The sequence below is a fragment of the Rhinatrema bivittatum genome, chromosome 15 (assembly GCF_901001135.1).
Source record: "Rhinatrema bivittatum chromosome 15, aRhiBiv1.1, whole genome shotgun sequence".
Taxonomy (NCBI): domain Eukaryota; kingdom Metazoa; phylum Chordata; class Amphibia; order Gymnophiona; family Rhinatrematidae; genus Rhinatrema; species Rhinatrema bivittatum.
Window position 1 is genome coordinate 13,423,770 of NC_042629.1, and position 19,134 is coordinate 13,442,903.

The following is a 19,134-nucleotide window of genomic DNA, read 5'->3' on the forward strand; positions in this document are numbered from 1 at the left end:
AAGTGAATTATGATAAATCCGAGATTCTTAATATCACAGTGCCATTAGAAGTGGAACAGTTGCTTAGCAGGCAATTTCCATTTAAGTGGGCTACTTCTTCTTTGAAGTATTTGGGAGTTTCGTTTGGGCCCCTCAGTTAGTCAACTCTATGCGCTAAATTATGATCCTCTTATTAAAGCTATACAAAAAGACTTAGCGACATGGCAGCACCAAACTCACTCATGGTTAGGACGCCTCACCATAGTTAAAATGAATGTCCTTCCTCGCTTCTTATATTTTTTCACCACTATTCCTATCTGCTTACCTACCTTTATACTTAGGAAATGGCAACAAATTGTATGTAGTTTTATATGGCGCAAACGCCCTCCAAGGGTGGCGCAGTCCACCTTATACTTGCCGAAGTCTCAGAGTGGCTTACAATTGCCTAATCTGATGTGGTACTATTTTGCTGCACAATTACGGGCTATCGTGGCTTTCCACCGAGCACATGATGCACCAGAGTGGGTTCACCGTCTATCCCCTCTCGGATAGATCCCTGACCACGAAAACTTGGGCACAAGTAGGCATCACCAGGCTAGCTCATGTTCAGCAGCAGGGTTTCTTTAATGTCCATAGATCAACTTTGTCATACCTACACGTTAGCCGGGGTGGACTTTCTACATTACGCTAAATTGTTATCATTTTATTCAACGGGGTTTGCGTGGCGGCACCTTAAAATTGACAGGTACCCTCTTTGAGGCATATTGTAAAAATGCTTCCACTCTCAGAGGTCTTATCTCTAAAATATATGTCCTTTTAAATGGCAAATTACCAGAGCCTCCTCGACATCGTATATTATGGGAAACTGACTTTCATTTTCGATTGGAAACACAGGACTGGGACAACATATATTCCTTAGCTCATAAATGTTCCATTTCAGCGGGGTTACAAGAAAACTGTTACAAGTTGCTATATCGCTGGCACTATACCCCAGTGCAGTTACACAGGTTTCGGCCTGCGTTATCTGATTTATGTTGGAGGGGCTGTGGACAATCTGGCACGTATTATCATATTTGGTGGGAGTGTCCGAAGGTGGCGTTAGTCTGGCAGGAGGTGATGGCTTGGCTATCATGGGTTTTACTGACACAGGTGGATGCTAAACCCTGGCATGTGTTATTGGGTCTTCCTATACCTGGATACAATAAGGACATACACAGGTTTATGTTGCAAGTCTTTATTGCAGCTCGGTCAGAAATTGTGTTACATTGGAAAGGCACTACCACCCCGAGCTTAGCTAAGATTCAAAATAGGCTACATGCATATTATCAATTAAGCAGACTTACGACAGTCCATCATGATCGTATGGGTACATTCGTGAGAACCTGGGGGCATTACACCGCATGGCTAGATGAGCAAGCTCTTCCCCCTTGATTGCCTTCAGCTGTTGCTAATCTTTATAATGTTCTGCAGATTTCTCTGATTCCCTGTATAACCCATCATCTGAATATTCTTTCTTGTATGTATATTATTTACCTTGCCCGGGTGTTTCTTGTCTCTTCTTAGTGTCTTCTCCTTATTCTCTCTTACTTCTTCAATGTCTTCCCAGATGTGTGGGGGGTGGGGGGTGGGAGGTGGGCTTGGGGACTGTTTATAAAATGGTCAATCACAATTTGTTGTACTCTTGCATACATAAGCATATTTGCTGTACACTTCTGGTTTAGTTCTGATTCATGTTTGTGTTATTTTTGCTTTGATTGACAATAAAATTATTTATATACAAAAAAAAAAAAAATGCAGACCCATCACCATGCTCATTCTCTTCATTACATAATGTTAGCTATAGAGGTGGACATTAAAAAATGTACAATGAAAGTCAATTTTACAAGGAAATGGCCAGCATCATTTTTACATACTTCTTATGTTAGTACAAGAAGGAGGATCTCAGGCAGCAGATACTACAATGAAATGTTGCACCCTATCTATCTTGACTGGAGTAGCTGTATTTTTTCCTACCAGAGCAATACATTAAACCTGGGGTTCTTATGAGTGCCCTCTAAAAAAGAAAGAAATGGTTTGTGTATTACCTTTCTTCTCGTAGTCTTTTCACTCGCTCTGCTCGTTCTTGCTTCTCTTGCTCCTCTTGTGCTCTTTGCTCTGCTGTGTCCTTTTGAATGCGTTCATTTATGGCATCAAAATCTTTCGCTATGATGTATAGCAGCCAAGCAAGACCTTTCCTGATGGATTTGTCAATTTTCTTCCCATAGCCTATGACTGCAGAACAAGGCTCCTAAGATGGGGGCAGAAAAAAATCAATAAATGGAACTTGTCCATGGCCAAAAAGGGCTGAAACACAATAATCCCCACAAACCACTGATCACTTCCAGAGTGATTCCAAAGTGCATATCTGATCACAATGAAGACCCATTATAAATACCAGTTTAAATTGTTTCCTAGTCATCCAGTCAGACTGTTTCCAGATTATTTCCCCTCCCTGTGCCTTTCTAGTGTCATTACTCATGTGCACCCGGAGATGACAAAAGCCTGTTCTTAGATCCTCATTTCATTTATTTATTTGCATGCCACTGTTCTGTGGTACAATCATCCCTAATATGTTTAATAAGAGAGCACTATGCCACACGTACTTTCACCTAGTATACGATCATAAAGCTAAAATAGTCAGACATTAAATTAAGAGCCTCATTAGCATACTTTATTATTGAGGCCGAGAAGGTATTACTGAGATCAGGACAATTCTTCACCTCCATTTACTTGCAGAAATAAGAAGCGGTGCACAAGGAGATGGAGATAGTTCACTAACTGATGCCTATATCATGTCCTCTTAGGGACACAGGACTTTGGCATGCTGAGAATAACGTCTCATAACCAAAATTATCGATGTTTTACTAGTGACCACAATCAATTTGCTTAAGTAGAAAAAAATACTTACAATTTGACACAAGCACTTGTTTTCATTCACAAGCTTCTCTAGAGACAGATACTCAATGACATCCGCTTCTGCTAGAGCCCCTTCTCTGTCCTGTTTATTTGCCAACCTAAACAAAACACAATATAATCACTACTGGGAGTTAAAATGTCTGGCTAAATAAACAGAAGGCTGTCAATGATCAGAGAAAATGTGGTTGCTGAGTTAGTCCACTTGAATAAACAAAAAGCTAAGGAGATATATTTTTATTGAACTAACTTAATACATAGCTTTCAGGATCTGATTAGTCAAGACCTGAATTAAGTCAGCCCAATAAAGAGTATCACCTTGTTTTGTTTATTTGCACACATCAGAGAAAGAAATATGCTCCTAACCCACTCCCAAGAGCTGGAGTAGAGCAGCCTATGATGTCCTTCTATCTGCAACTTGCACACATCAGTTCTGCACCAAATATGAGGCCTGCCCCACGTTGTAACCATCTGCTTCCTTTTTCTCCCATGAAAATACTTACCCATCTGTGCACATCACTCAACAAATCCTTTTCATATCAGCAATATATTAAATGCTCTCATTCAAATCAATCACTGCACTGAACTATTGAAACAGAACTACAGAAGTCCATATTTATTCATTGTTATGCATCTGATATTCCACCCAAGGCAGATTACATAGCATAGCAAGGTAATTGGCACATACAGATATGATATACAAATGTGAGGTAGACTGCAAGCAAATAGCTAGAATTAGGAATAAGGAAGCACTCACACTGGGTATAAATTGCATATATGTGATTATTTGTATTGATTTCTTTCTCACTTCTACAAATTATGATCAATCAAAACATTTACAAAATAAAACATATAGAACAAAACATAAAAAGAAAAATGGTAACCCAAACTAACTAATAGCAGATAGAAAAAATGGATTAACATAATCCAAAACTTGGTATAAATAAAATCAGCCAATAAAAAATGTTAAATATGAATCATAACCATTCCATACAGAAGCTGAGTTTAAACTAAAAAATTATACCAAAAATCTTCAGATATCAAATAAATTAAACACCAGCAGCATGAGAGGTTTTAAGAAAGATGTTAAACAGAGGTAGCCTGGAAATGGGGAACCGTGTGGCATTCACGGCCAGGATGATTTCCAATGTGGCAAGCAGGACGTTACCCTGCTAAAAGTAGTTGAGATACTTTAACTGGGACACTGCAGAATTTACTCAGCTAAGTCTACAGTTGAACATATCTGTCTTACCTGACTAGGCTTACCTTCCTAAATTTATCCGAATATTGACAACATATCTGAATACTGACAACAAACAGGCCACACCCTGAGAATGCCCCCTGCTTCCTCCATTCCACCCTATCTTGCGGGTCGAGCGCACAGTTTAGGCCTCTATGGCCGCGCGTTTTTGACGCGCTGTTATTACCCCTTATACAGCATGCATATTACCCCTTATACAGCAAGGGGTAATATGCATGCTGATGAGCCTATTAGTTACTCACCCGAAATACAGAAAGTAAAATGTGCGGTGCTGGGGGAAAGTTTGCCCGATCCTGGCTCCTCTAAAGGTCTTGTCCCAGGGGGGTGAGGGGGTCGTTTGCCCGTCTCTCTGACCTGACGCTCCACACTAACGCAGGGGTAAGGGTAGGCGGTAAATTAGCAGGTTAAACACACGGCAAAACTGCAGGTTAAAAAGGCGATAATTGGGGCGCACGTTACTGTATGGGAGGGAATAGCTAATCCGATCATTTACATACCATTTACAAGCCGCGGGCGGAAAGGGTTACCCGTTGATTTAAAGAAGCGGTAAGGATGGGTTAAAAGGGATAGTGAATCGCGGGTTGGACTAACGCGGCCAAATTGTGAGTAGAAAGCGGGTTAGAAGCAGGGTAACCGCGGCCGCGCTTTACTGTATAGGCCTGTAAGTTAACAACTCTGATGGCCTGCAGGAGGTGTAATTCCCTTATCCGTTTTGCTGTTGTGTAATATAGCCAAGTCAATCTGCTCCTATAATAAGCATTAGAGATGACATGCCACAAATTTTGCCCTCCCCACCTCTATATCTGACCAAGCTCTGCCCGTCACTCTGGGCTGGTCAATCCTGCTACCTCCTCCTGGGAGCCTGACGGAGCCATATTACCATACAGTGAAACCAGGCTTTGTCAATATCCACTGCCAGAGTGTAGGTATTTCTATATCTAAACCAGATCCCAGGCCAAGCCACCTGACTCTTTACCCTTCTCCTGCCCTTACCACAGCTCTCTGAAACTGCTTGAAGTCTGTCATACTTTGGGTTGCACTTTATAAGAGCACGAGCTAAACATCAACAAGTGTGTCTGCTAATCAAGATCACACAAGAGCAATTGTACATACGTGTAAGTACCTGGTGAATATAAACTAACGGAAGTGAAAAGAATCTGGTTATTAGGCAGGACTTCTTCATAGTATTTTCCTCACTTCTGCTGAAAACCGCTGCCCTAGAAAAGTTGTGCAAAAGCAGCATTCTAGACAGAGAAAGGGCCAAAGGTGCAGGTTTCAAAGGCCTCTCCCCTCCACCCTGCTGATTTCCTTTAATTAAAAGCAACTGCTGTTGGGATTCTCCACCCTGGCCCTGCCCCTTGGAAACAAACCACTCTCAGGTGGTGGCAAGTATTGCTCAAGAACTTTCATCCTCCTGAAAGGGCAATTGTTTACAAAAGTTGCTGCTTCTCCGGGACACAGCTTATTAAAAACTTGCACATAAAACAGAAACGCCAGCAAAGACAGAAAGAGGGCTCGAGAACATTTACGCCCTGGGAGGGTAATTTCAAAGTGGTGCACATGTGCACATACCTTGGCCTGCAGCAGGTACGTGATCATTTTATAACATACACATGCATATGTGCACGGGTGCCAAATTTTAAGTGGGCGCACGCATGTGAGCACACATCCCGCTTCTACTACACAAATCGGGGAATTTCAAAAGGGCCGTGTGCCGACACCATTCCCAGTTTTACCAGTTCGTCCCCAGTTTGCCCAGTTAAGAGATAGGTCCTCCATCCCCCCCATCCCGTTTGATAGCCTACACTCTCCCCAGTTAACCCAAACCCTCAAAACCCTGCAGATCTGCCTAGCTTTCTTTAAATTTTAACTTACACGGCATAAATTCCCTGTGCGCGTCAGGCGCACTTTTTTACCCATCAAATTTTACGTCTGCCCAGAGCAGGCTTAAAGACTTCCTGGAAATCAACAAAAAAATCTGCTTTTCTGTGGTTGCTCCTACTTACTATCATTGCGATTGTATCATTGTATCAGCCCCAAATTGCGATACTAAGTAGGAAGAACCAAAAAAAAGTCTTGATGTAAAAAAAAAAAAAAAAATTGGGGGGCACACAATATACACTCTTATTAAATACACTCTGAGCCATGTATATTGTGTGTGTGTACTAAGCCAGTAAATTATCTGCTGAGGGATAAAACGGACACTCATAAATTGAGCATCAGTTTTGGTAACTTGCACACACAGGGGATTGGTCCTTTCACTGACACTTCTCAGTGAAAAGGACCAATTGGGAACAGCCCTGCTGCTTGTGGGGAGGGAGCTCTGGCCAGGCTATTGTGAACACACAGCCATTTCTCCTGGTTGCAGAGCACTAGGGATGCACAAATTATCCATTGTGCGTTCCTTTTAGCGCAGCAGCTCATTTGCGTATTCCATCAAGCGCCCAGGAAGGGAGATGTGCACGCATTCAAAAAATGGTTTTTTTTACGCACGACACTGTATCGGCCCCAAATATAGTAGGACAAGCCGTAAAGCCCGTTAAAACGGGCTACATCCCTCTGTCTCTCACCTCCCCCTCATTCTCTCTCCCCTCACTCTTCACCACCCCCCTCCCCCACCCACTCCTCTCCACCCTCCCTCTCCTCTCACTCAGTCCCCCCTCTCCCTCCCTCCCACTCACTCAGTCCCCCTCTCCCTCCCTCCCTCCCACTCAGTCCCCCTCTCCCTCCCTTCACCCACCTCCATTTCCTCCCGGCGCCGTAAGCGCGACTTCCCGCAACCCTCACCCGGCTCCATTAACTCCTCCCGCTCCTGCCGGCAGATCTCGGGGGGGGGGTCACTCCCGCGCGCGCGGCAGTGACCCCCCCGAGATCTGCCGGCAGATCTGGGGAGGAGAAGTAGCGGCACCGCGCGCGCGCGGCGCCGCTGCTTCTCCTCCCGCTCCTGCCGGCAGATCTCGGGGGGGGGGGGGCGCGGGAGTGACACCCCCCCCCCCCCCGAGATCTGCCGGCAGATCTGGGGAGGAGAAGCAGCGGCACCGCGCGCGCGCGGCGCCGCTGCTTCTCCTCCCGCTCCTGCGGCCCCACCGCCATTTTTTTTCTGACCGACGTCCTTGCCCGCACATGCGCAGTAGAGCTGCGCTCTACTGCGCATTTGCGGGCCGTCGGTCACAGGCCATTTATAAGGTAGATAGTATCTTTTAATGCTCCCTAGAAGGACTAGGGGGCACTCTATGAAGCTAGATGTGGACATTTAAAACTAATCAGAGAAAGTTCTTTTTCACTCAGCGCACAATATAGCTCTGGAATTTGTTGCCAGAGGATGTGGTTAGTGCAGTTAGTGTAGCTGGGTTCAAAAAAGGTTTGGATAAGTTCTTGGAGGTGAAGTCCATTAATGGCTATTAATCAAGTTTACTTAGGGAATAGCCACTGCTATTAATTGCATCAGTAGCATGGGATATTCTTAGTGTTTGGGTAATTGCCAGGTTCTTATGGCCGGGATTGGCCACTGTTGGAAACAGGATGCTGGGCTTGATGGATCCTTGGTCTGACACAGTATGGCATGTTCTTATGTTCATAAAGCCACACCCAAAGAAGCTCAGAGAAAATTATTATAACTGAAGCATGATCCCAACATACCTATGGTCTTTGAACACACAAGAAACATTATGCATAATAAAACAAATTGTAGTTAAAAAGATGGCTAAATGGCTATAAAAAAACAAATGAAAAGTATTATTTTTTCACTAAGCGCATAATCAAACTGTAATGTGTTGCCAGATGATGTGGACAAAGTGACTAGCATGGCAAAAGGTTAAAGCAAGTTCCTGGAGGAAATGTCTATAAAACATTATTAGCCAGGGAGAGTAAAGAAAGTTCCTGCTATCTCTGGGAGTGAGTAACAGGAATTAGATCTACTTTATGGGATCTGCCAGGTACTTCCTACTGGGATTGGCCACTGTAGGAGACATAAGAAGTGCCATGCTGGGTCAGGACAAGGTCCGTCAATCCCCACAACCTTTGCTCTGACAGAGCATGGAAACAGGCCTAGCGTGACAGGGTGCATATGCATGGGGCGGCACACCTGAAGGTGGTGGTAGCAGAAGAGGACACGGGGCTATCAACGGAAAATGAGAAAATGCCAGGAAGAAGAGAGGCAGACCGCCGACAGAGCTCAACTTGCCAGCAGCCAGAAATGAGGAAAGGCCATGGCAGTTTTCCCCATTAGCTGTGCACATGTGCTCACAGCTTTCCGACCCCTGCCCCCTCCCCCTCAATCACAAGGCAGCCAGCAGGGCCGAAGGAAAGACTAGCTCCTGGGGCCATGGTGGAGCTCATCCTACCACGGCCCAAAGTGAAGAGGAGGATGGAGGGGGCAGTGGTGGAGCTCATCTCACTGTGGCCTGAAGAAAGGAGGCTGTGTGTGTGTGGTCTTGATAATAAAAATTCTTTAATTGTAAGAAGACTGCCTAAGTTGTTATTTAAGAAAAACCGGATTAACTGCGTGTGTGTGTGTGAGAACTTGTGTACATGTGTCTGTGTCAGAGCCTGTGTACACGTGTGTCTGTGTGAGAGCCTGTGTGTGAGTGCCTATGTGTCACAGATAGCCTCTCACAAGCACGCACACACAATATGCCTGTGAGGGAGAGCGAGAGTGTATGTATAAGAAAGATGGAGTGTGTGATAGAATGAATATGTGTGCGTGTGTGTGTGTGTGTGAGAACTTGTGTACATGTGTCTGTGTCAGAGCCTGTGTACACGTGTGTAGGTGTGAGAGCCTGTGTGTGAGTGCCTATGTGTCACATATAGCCTCTCACAAGCATGCACACACAATATACCTGTGAGGGAGAGCGAGAGTGTGTGTGTAAGAGCATAGGCATGTATAAGAAAGGTGGAGTGTGTGAGAGAATGAATGTGTGTGTGTGTGTGTGTGAGAACTTGTGTACATGTGTCTGTGTCAGAGCCTGTGTACACGTGTGTGTGTGTGAGAGCCTGTGTGTGAGTGCCTATGTGTCACAGATAGCCTCTCACAAGCACGCACACACAATATGCCTGTGAGGGAGAGCGAGAGTGTATGTATAAGAAAGATGGAGTGTGTGAGAGAATGAATGTGTGTGCCTGTGTATGTGTGAAGATAACGTTTGTGTGGCCCCACCACCCCCAATGCATGACAATGTCAGGGGACTGGAAATCAAAAGATCCCAGATATGGAGAGCAGGAGATTGTTTTGGGGGGAAATATTAGGAAATATTGTAATTACTGGATTTGTTATCAGATGTTTTGAAATATTTTATTGGTGCTTGGGAAATTTTGGATATTCTATTTGTTTATTGGTTTGAAATATTTATTTTTATGCCTATGATTTTACTATTCTAATTTATTATTTCTTGATTTTATTATTTAATGTTTTATGAAGAATGGTAATGTTCCTGTTTTCCATTGCTGTGGGTTCCAGTTCAGTTCTTCTCAGCTCATTTCTGTTTATACTTTCTGGTCTCTTTATTCTGTATTGGCAGGGTCTGTCTGTGTTCTCCACGTGTGACGGAGATGAAGTATTCTGCTACCATATAATTTATCTGTAGGGTTCTATAGCAGTCTGGTTTGTTCTGTTTTCCTAATAGAAGGTGTATTGGTGTTCTAGGTCAGTGGTTCTTAACCTTTTTTCGGTCAGGACACACCTGACAGATGGTTCTCACATGCATGACACACTGAACATGTGACCGTCACGGTGCTAAATGTAAACATGCACTCTGCATTCCACAGGAACCCTCTCAACCTCCAACAATGGGTGCAGAACAGAACTAGGACATTCCCCATACAATTTAACATATAAAAAAAGATATTCTGGTTCTGATGATATCTCAGTAAAAGCAAAACAAACTCCCTCTAATACCAGGCGCAATAGCCCTCCTTATGAAAAGACGGTAATTTACCACTAATGCATGTCCCATTGAGAAAACAACAAATAAGATCGATACAAATGCCTCCATGCTAGTAAAATACCTCACCTCGGTCACACACCCAGAACTGACCTTCACCAAGTACAGAAAGACCACAAATTATAAATATGGAGACAGAAACTGGAATGGAAAACCAAAACAGCCACTCTGCATGCAGTGCAAACCTGGAGAAATGGAAAGAGAAATATAGCACCTAACATAGTCCCAGGATCTGCAATAATGCACACAAACTAATCCACACAAAGTTACACCTGCATTATGGAACACACTCAAACATTAACAACCCTACCTATGAAAAGGCAACACTACAAATAGTAAACTAGGCCCTAAACATTAACACACCTCCAATTAGGAAAACAGAACAAGCCAAGCTGCTATAGATCCCCACACAGAACTGTAAAGCTATACTAAAAAACAGCTGATGAACAGAATAACATTCAACAATTAAAAACTCATAAAAATTATTTAAAAATTGTCCAAATATCAATAACATATTTCAATACAGCAGACATCACATACTACCCAATAATTAAAATGACAGTCAATCAAGAAAAATAAACTTAAAAAGCCACCTTTACTCACCCTCTCTAGCAACTCTCCTACTCCTTTCCCTTCCAGGCCAAAAGCACTCACCAGAAGCAGCAGTGGCTGCGGAAGCTCTGTCCCCACGATCCTCTTCCTTAGGGCCCATGATCAGTCTCACACACACACACACACCAATTACACCCCACGATCAGTCTCTGTCTCTCACACACACCAATCACCTCCTTGACCAGTCTGTCTCCCTCACACACACACACACACTAGTCACCTCCTTGACCAGTCTCATCTCACTCACACACGTCACCTCCTTGAGCAGTGTCTCCCTCACATACAGCAGTCACCTTCTTGACCAGTCTGTCTCCTTCACACACACCAGTTACCTCCTTTACCAGTCTCTCTCTCTCTCTCTCACACAAACACGTCACCTCCCTGACCTGCCTCTCTCAATTACACAAATGTTCTCTCACTTTGACACATACTGTCAATCACACTTGCACAAACACACTCTCTCTTACCTACATACATGCTGTAAATCTTACACAAATGCTCTCTCTCCCTCTGGTGCGCTTTCACTCAGGACCCCGGTTGCGCAGAAACACAAAAATTCTTCTACTAACACTGCTGCCGTTCTGTCCAGGCAAGTGTTTAAAAAACAAAACCAAACCCCAAAACCTGCCCCATCCCTTCCTATTTCATTAAATATAAAGCCCCCCCCCCACTTGGCTGTCCAATTGGGGGCCCGGGAGTGATCTCCCACTCCCAGGCCTTCGGCTGCCAGTAATCAAAATGGCGCCAGTGGTCCTTTGCCCTTACCATGTGATAAGGGTCACTGGACCACCAGGGACCTTGGGAGAGTCTTGAGGGGGTGGGGGAGGGTTATATTTAATGAAATAGGAAGGGATGGGGCAGGTTTTTTTGGGGGGGTTTTTAAATACTGCTGCAGTTCTTGCCTGGACAGAACGGCAGCAGTGTTAGTGGAAGAATGTGCGTCTTGTGTGCAACTGCGGCAGCACAACAAGAAGCTGCAACACATCTGCCGGTGCTTGGCGACATACTGGTTGAGAATCGTTGTTCTAGGTCTTGGAGTAATATAGTAGTGTTGCCTTTTTATAGACAAAATTGTTAGTGCTTGAGTGCTGGCAGAGTTGTTTTGGTATGAGAGGTTTACTATATTGTAATGGTAATTCCATTTATTCATGGCTTTCTGAGGGCCAAGTGCACACCCATCACGCATTACAAAAAGTCTAATTCCATAGGAGTTCCAAGGGTATTTTTTGCAGTTTTCTGGTTGGCACCACAGCAGTGCATGTAAATGTAAAATGCATTTTGTAAATGATATTTTTGCCTCAGAAGACTTTTCTTTTTTCATGTAAAATCTGGTATAAATGTATAATTGAATTGTGTGTGTGCGTCTGTAGAGGGTGTGCGTGTGTGTGTGCAAGACTGGAAGGTTTGCCTAGGGTGCCTAATACCCTTCCCTTGACCATGGGTTCCGTTGGGGGGGGGGGGGGTGGTCAGTTTTTACAAATAAGATTGCTGGAGGGAGCTGGGCTTTTTTGATGGGCCCGGGACAGAGACTGAATGAATTGGGAATGGGTGGGGGGGAGGCGTGGACAGTAATTGCTCGCACATGGCAGCAAAAAAGCTAGCACCGGCCGTGCATGGCAATTCTTAACTTTTCAAAAGCAGCCTGAGCTGTTTAATGGCACAGAAATCTTTCCAATCCAAACTATACATCCCCAGAGTGAGTGAGTGCTCTGGCACAGCAGATCTACTGTAATTCTCACTCTGACAGGCAGCCTAAATTACTTGGTACATCAGCAGAGTATTGCGACGCGGCTGTGGCCAGAGCCATGAACCACCTCTTACCTCCACCGCCGTCCCGACTAGGCCGCAGCCTGACTTCCTCGTGGTCCGGAGGCCGCTATATCGCCGCTCCCGCAGCCAGCCTGGAGCCGCCAACGCCGCGGACTTCTGCGGTCCGGCCGCCATCTTGCCGGCACGGCAGGAGCCGTGCCAGGCCTTCCTTCGCGGCCTGAGGGCCGCCGACATTGCCATCTACTTCCAAGGCGTGGAGGTCGCATCTGCGATGTTGCCTGCGGCAGACTGTTCTTCAGCCTCTTGATGCAGCTGGGATGCCACCGCTCCCTCGTCGGACCTGCTCAGTCTCCTCTCCGGCTCAGCGTACAGCAGCAGGGTCCTGCCCCTTCCTTCCTAAGGGGCGGGCCCGCGGCTTCCTCCTGGATTTAAAGGGCCAGCCAGGTGTGGCCCATCTGAACTCCTCCCAGGGAGTTGCCTGCTTCCTGCCCTATAAAAGAGCTTCTCCGTCAGTCAGTCCTTGCTTCGGCAAGGAGCTAGTCCTCCTGGGCTAGTCCTCCCAAGGATCTCTTGTTTCCAGCTCCTTCCTGGCATCCTGATTTCGTCCATGAACTTCAGTGTATCCTGTATCTTCATGGTCTTCTGATGTTCCTTGATGTCCCAAGTTCTGTCTTGTTCCCGGTCCTAATGCACCAGGTCCGGTGGGACCCATGCCTCCGGAGATTTCCCTGCTTTTATCCTGAGTTTCCATACTCCAAGGTTTTATCCGATTCCCTAGTTCCGACTCCAGAGGATCCGAGGGGTTTCCACTAACCTGCGCTATGAGACTACCTGAGCCAGTCCCGATCTCCTCGTGGTCCGCGACCAGCCCCACATGCTGTGTAGGGCGCCTGAGGGTCTTGCTCATCCCTCTTGTTTCCTGTCTTCGTTCCAAGCTCCACATCAGAGTCTTCACTCCAAGTTCCGGCCTTCATTCCAAGTTCCAGTCTTCACTCCAAGCTCCATGAGACCACCATTGCATTGGTGGTCTCATGGGCATACAGGTCGGTGGAGGATTCGAGACTTGGACTGTCTTCACCGCAAGGGCACACATTTTCCTTGTCCCATCCTGGAGAGCCCTCGGTTGCGCTCCGTCCCATCGTCAGCGCAACAGGATTGCCAAGCCTTGAGCTCCCGAGCTCAAGGCCGACGCAAGCTCCAATACAGAGGTCCTGAAAAGTCTGTGGATAATATGAATATCACCATTTATAGAAGCAGAGGAAAGCTCAGAGCAAATAGAAACCCTTAATTAATCACCAGCGCAGGTTTAGAATTGCACTAGGTGCTGGCGCTCTCTCATGACTGTCAGCGCAGAGACTAACACAGCAGCAGGGTGATGTCTCAGCCTCACAGCTCATGCCATGGGCTTCTCAGTCTTTACTTGTTCTCTGCTTTGCAGAAGTGCTAATTCCAAACCAGAGGCTGCACATAGACTAGGAATCTGGCCTGAGTTCCTGCTCCAGCTTTAATTCTACACTATAAACTCTATTGGATAGTTACTGTACGAGTGCCACAAATATATGCAGCACTGTGCAGGAAAAATTCCATGACTGCAAGGACCGGGCACAGAGAGCTTTGCATGCGACTATGAGATGCAAACACAAACGATGGAGATGGGATGTGGATCGGGAGTTTGTTCTAAGCACTGGCCTTACCAGCCTGCCAGCTAGCTTCCCGTTTCCATAAATGGTGAGACTTACTCCGATGCACCTAATTCAGAATCACAGTGTTGGGTGTTTGAGCTGCTTTTGCTGTGACTGAACATTGAATGATGTGGTAGAAGTACTTATCAGGACCGCACTCAGCTGACCAGAATCAATAGTAGGAAAAGAGAATGGTAAAACAAAGGAAAAATACAACAGAAATGTTTCCCTAAGCACAGAATGCCAAAAATGTGATACAATTGCTCTCTTTGAGACCTGGCACATGGTAAAGTCGCCGCGGGAGAGAACGGTTCTATACCAACTTCTTTCCTCGGAGAACGCTGCATGCAATCAGTTTTATTTCAGGGATAATTAATTCGTTATGAGAAACCCTTATCCACACAGTCTGGCCCAGATTTAGGCACAGGGAACTGCCTAGGGCACCAAATACCCAAACAAGAAGAGTCTGCTCCTGCTTGTGGCACACAGTCACAAACACCCCCCCCCCCCCCCCCCCCTCCGATCCATAGGAAACTCCCCCACTTTCCACTCCTGCCTATAGGCAGCAAAAGCTTAAATCTGCTCCTGCACACAGCTGGAATCAGTAACACTATCACTCACTTAAGCGCTGTTTATTTAAAGAGTACTGTAACGTTCAGTTTACTCTCACAATGAAATGTTACAGACTGGCACAAGAGCAGATCCTGTTACTAAAGAATAGCATCCACTGGATTTTCCTGTTCTTATTTCCTCATATTGCTCAACTTTAAATAGAAAAAGGTCACTGTGGTAAAGGAACCAACATGTCCACTTAGTTTAGGATGTCAGTCTCATTTTAAATCTCTCTCCTTTTTAACCACCTACCTTGAAGCTAACCACCATATAAATAATATTCAATGAACACCACCTCGCTCCAGTCCCATAATAAACACTGTGTGTGTAAGCAGTCCATCAGTCACAGGAGCCTCCTTCTGCTGGCTCCAGATCCGCCTCTTACAGCACACATCTCCAACAGGCAGAACCAGATTCCTCAGAGGTGCACAGAGCACTTGCTTTTCCAAGACTACTGAAGAGTGGGACTAACCCCTGCACCCTACGAACTTCAGAGGGGATTACGGCAAGCATGATTGGAGAGGCTCTTCAAATGGACAATTACTCTTTCTCAATTACTTAAAAGTGATCCAACCCAACCCATTTCATCTGTTTGCAGGATCCCAGCACCAAAGGAAGTGAAAATTGCAGCATATACTGGAGCCTAAGGTACATATTTCACTTTTCTATGAGAGGTTTAAAAGTTACTAATAAAGACTTGCCCACTAAGCAGTCTATGTCAGAATTCAGCACTTGGTATTTTAATCCTTTGGGTCTCTTTCACAGTTCAGCAGCTGATCTTGTATGGTATGTGGTGAGCTCTAACTCCTATACTTTAATTCTGCTAACTTGCCTATCTTCTTTGATGGATTTAAAAAACATTAGACTTTTGATACTCATGCCTCTGGTTATTTTATATACCACTGTTCATGAATAGCATTCACAGCTATACAAATATGTGGTTGGATTCTGAACTGCTAAAAATATTTTTTTTTGCTCAAAACAAAATGTATTTGCGAGGAAATGACTAACAATCAATACCAAATACAGTTCATGGTGCCATGCTGTATCAAAATAAGTTTTAATTCAGGCATATCAAATTGCTCTGCACTGTATTTTGTATAGTAAAACAAAAGCTTGCATTTAAACTGCTATTACCTGTATCCTAAACGGAAGAAAAGGTGAAATCTGAGCTCTGACATATTCCTTTTTGTTTTGGATCTTTGAAGATGCATTTGACAGGTGCTCTTACTCCGAGTCTGGAGTTGAGCAGAACATGCACCACTGCTGGGATCTGCGCTGAAATGCATTCTGTTTAACAACTACTTATAGCTTTTCCCCCTCAAAAACCTACATCAGCACAAAAGAAATGATGCAGGTATTTGTCAGAAATATCTAGAAAGGATTAACAACCCTCACAACTTAGAATTAGGCAGACAAACTTCACTTTCCAACTCTATCCAGCATGAGAGTCTACAGAGAATGATTCATAGGGGAGGAAGGGTGCATAACGAAAAGAAATAGGAATGTATAAAAACAAAATCATAGACTGAAGCCCGACTGCTTCAGTCTACAGCAGAAGCTTTGGACAGGTCAGGAATCAGGAGAAACCCGGAGACAAGAGTTTGTACTGCCATTTACCACAGCCTCCCCGTATGACAATGTAATGCCAACTTTAAAAATGGGATCCGAATACCCCGATGAGTTATGGGAAGGAGGAGAATGGGCACTTTGAGTCTGCCTGTATCTTCCCTTTTCAAAAGAGAATTGTCACTGCCTCCCTCTTTAACAGAGAATGGGGAAGAGGGAAATGACTCAACCAAAACAAACAATAATAGCAGTAGCACTAGGGAAGTCTTTTTATACATACTTTAGAGATAGAAAGACCAGGCAGGAGGGCTGAGTCCCACTGATAGCGCAGCCCCCAGCATATGGCCTGAAAACGGTTGTAAACTTTTTGGTTTTGATAAGTTGCACTGAAAAGAATTTCAGGTCATTTCCAGGACGTCTTATTGGGTAATTTGGTAACTTTCACATGGCCCCACACTGAACTTTCCTGTCAGTGGTGCCAAGAAATCCTAAACCATTCCAAAAATGCTGTCGTTGAATAAACTGAAGGACCAGAAGCATTTCCCATTTAGGTAACGATGACGATCATGCCTCAAAAGGTCCTCAATGGCTCATGTCTGTGAGCGCTGGGTGCATGCACGTAGAACACAACTAAATTGCATTTGTGTACTCACAGCTTTCAGCATTGACTCTACGGATAGCATTGCCTTTGACAGTGATTTCCTATTTTACAGCACTAGGTCCAAAGAGCAAAATATGTTTAACTTTGTTTGAGAATATATAATTGATTTCTTCTAGCATATCTGTAGGTCTTATTTCTACGAAGCAAATGCTGAAAATTTAGGGAATTCACACCCTGTCAAAGATTGGCTTCTGCCAGAAAGGGTAAGATACATTCAGACAGCAGACTTCTGCTGATAAAACACCAGAACCGGCAACAAGAATTTGAAGATAATTTAGTTAAAACTAACATCATTTCAGTCACTTCTTGTTCTGATTTTCACTTCATTCCTGAGGAGATACTGAGGAATACACCGATACAAAAATATACTGACACAAAAAACATTAAAAAAGGAAAGAAAATCTAGGAATACCACCAGCAAAACTGGAAGTAACAGAAGCAAAAGAAGAACAAACGACTACTTTAAGGACTAAATCTTGTACTGCTGCTTTAAGACATTTTCAGGCCAATGAAATACCATGCGCTGCAGCTAGCACACGGCTTACCCGATTGGATGCACGTTTTGGATGGACGTCCACAGCCCCCACGGGATTAGTGCATCCAAAATGCATGTCCAAACCCCTGCATAGCTAATAGCGTTCATCACATGTAAATTCCATGGAGATGAGGTTACTAGTTAATATGTGCAATTCCAAAAAGTTCCTTCTTGGCCAATGCGCCCATTGCAACTCAGCAAATTTTATGCCAGCTTGGGGCAGGCCACTATCAAGAGCTCACTGATAAAAACAAAAAATCCTGCTTCCTGTGATTCCTCCTCTTAGCATCGCCACAATACTAAGTAGGAGGAACCACAGAAAGCGGATTCAGGTAAAAAAAAAAAAAAAGTCTTGGGGAAAAATATCTGGGGCCCAATATACACACGAAAGACACAGGCTGTGTATCTTGTGCATGTATATTGTGCTGGTGGCAGGAGAAAACGGATGCTGGCATTGAGCATCTGACAGCCACCTCTCCTGTGCGTCTGATGCTGAGGAGGCGCTAGGGATGCACAGTTCTCCCTAGCACCTCTTTTTTAGCATGACCCCTCATTTAAATATTGCATTGCGTGCCCAGGGGATGCATTAGGAAAGCGGGCACTCAACATTGAGCACCCATTTTCTACTCACAAATATTGCATTGGCCTGTTTGATTCCAGTAGTCTACCACTTTCTCAGTCTAATGGGGCACATTTAAAACTAATCGGAGAAAGTTCTTTTTCACTCAACGCACAATTAAACTCTGGAATTTGTTACCAGAGGATGTGGTTCGTGCAGTTAGTATAGCTGTGTTTAAAAAAGGATTGGATAAGTTCTTGGAGGAGAAGTCCATTACCTGCTATTAAGTTCACTTAGAGAATGGCCACTGCCATTAGCAATGGTAACATGGAATAGACTTAGTTTTTGGGTACTTGCCAGGTTCTTATGGCCTGGATTGGCCACTGTTGGAGACAGGATGCTGGGCTTGATGGACCCTTGGTCTGACCCAGTATGGTATGTACTTATGGATGTGGGTCCATGTCCCAGGCTGCCTGGTCCTTTAGCCTCTTGCGGAGGACCATCACTGCAATAGAGGGGGAACTCTCTTATTAACTGTAAACAAAGATTCATGGTGCCGTAGCCCAAAGAAGACTGGTTCTGACCATGATGGAATCTCAAGGGAGCCGAAAAAAATAAATACAAATGTAATACACACAGCATTTCATGAAAAGCCATGATATTTACCTTTATTTTTCAGGACTAAGCCCCCACTAGCCTCACCTGAAGACGATAGCCTGGCGGCAGGCTGCAATGTTCTGGACTGTCACTAAGAGTCTGCAGAATGTCCCTGCAGACAGCGGCTGAAGAGCACCAGATTGGGCTCCTTCCAAGGTAGGAGGCAAACATTGGCAACATCAAAAGGAATCAATGTTTATCTAGCAGCAGTCGGGTGTTTGTCTAACCCAGGCAGGGGTTTCCACCACAAAGATCCTGTGCTCGCTCTCTCTTTTCCTCAAGCTTATTTTTGGAGGCCCTAATTATAATAAACCTCGTGGAATGCTGAAAAGCAAGAAGCTGATGC

The 19,134-nt window shown here is 44.7% G+C and overlaps 2 protein-coding genes across 8 annotated transcripts in view; one reads left to right on the forward strand and one right to left on the reverse strand.

Annotated features, from left to right (window-relative positions):
* STX19 (syntaxin 19) overlaps positions 1 to 19,134 on the forward strand; it is a 114,761-nt gene that overhangs the window by 91,585 nt on the left and 4,042 nt on the right. The window contains exons 1-2 of one of the 2 annotated variants that reach the window (XM_029578986.1): positions 14,986 to 15,455; positions 18,811 to 18,944. The gene's annotated coding sequence lies outside the window, so the exon portion shown is untranslated. Of the gene's footprint in view, positions 1 to 14,985; positions 15,456 to 18,810; positions 18,945 to 19,134 lie in introns of those variants that run through there. The other variant, XM_029578987.1, reaches the window with a different exon arrangement.
* Positions 1 to 19,134, reverse strand: part of ARL13B (ADP ribosylation factor like GTPase 13B) — a 102,936-nt gene that overhangs the window by 62,468 nt on the left and 21,334 nt on the right. For all 6 annotated transcript variants that reach the window (XR_003852905.1, XR_003852906.1, XM_029578981.1 and 3 more), the window contains exons 5-6: positions 2,927 to 3,032; positions 2,064 to 2,266 (exon numbers count right to left, since the gene is read on the reverse strand). Coding sequence is in view for 4 of the 6 variants with exons in the window: in XM_029578981.1 (XP_029434841.1) it covers positions 2,064 to 2,266; positions 2,927 to 3,032 (309 nt within the window). In the remaining 2 variants the exon portion in view is untranslated. The remainder of the gene's footprint in view (positions 1 to 2,063; positions 2,267 to 2,926; positions 3,033 to 19,134) is intronic.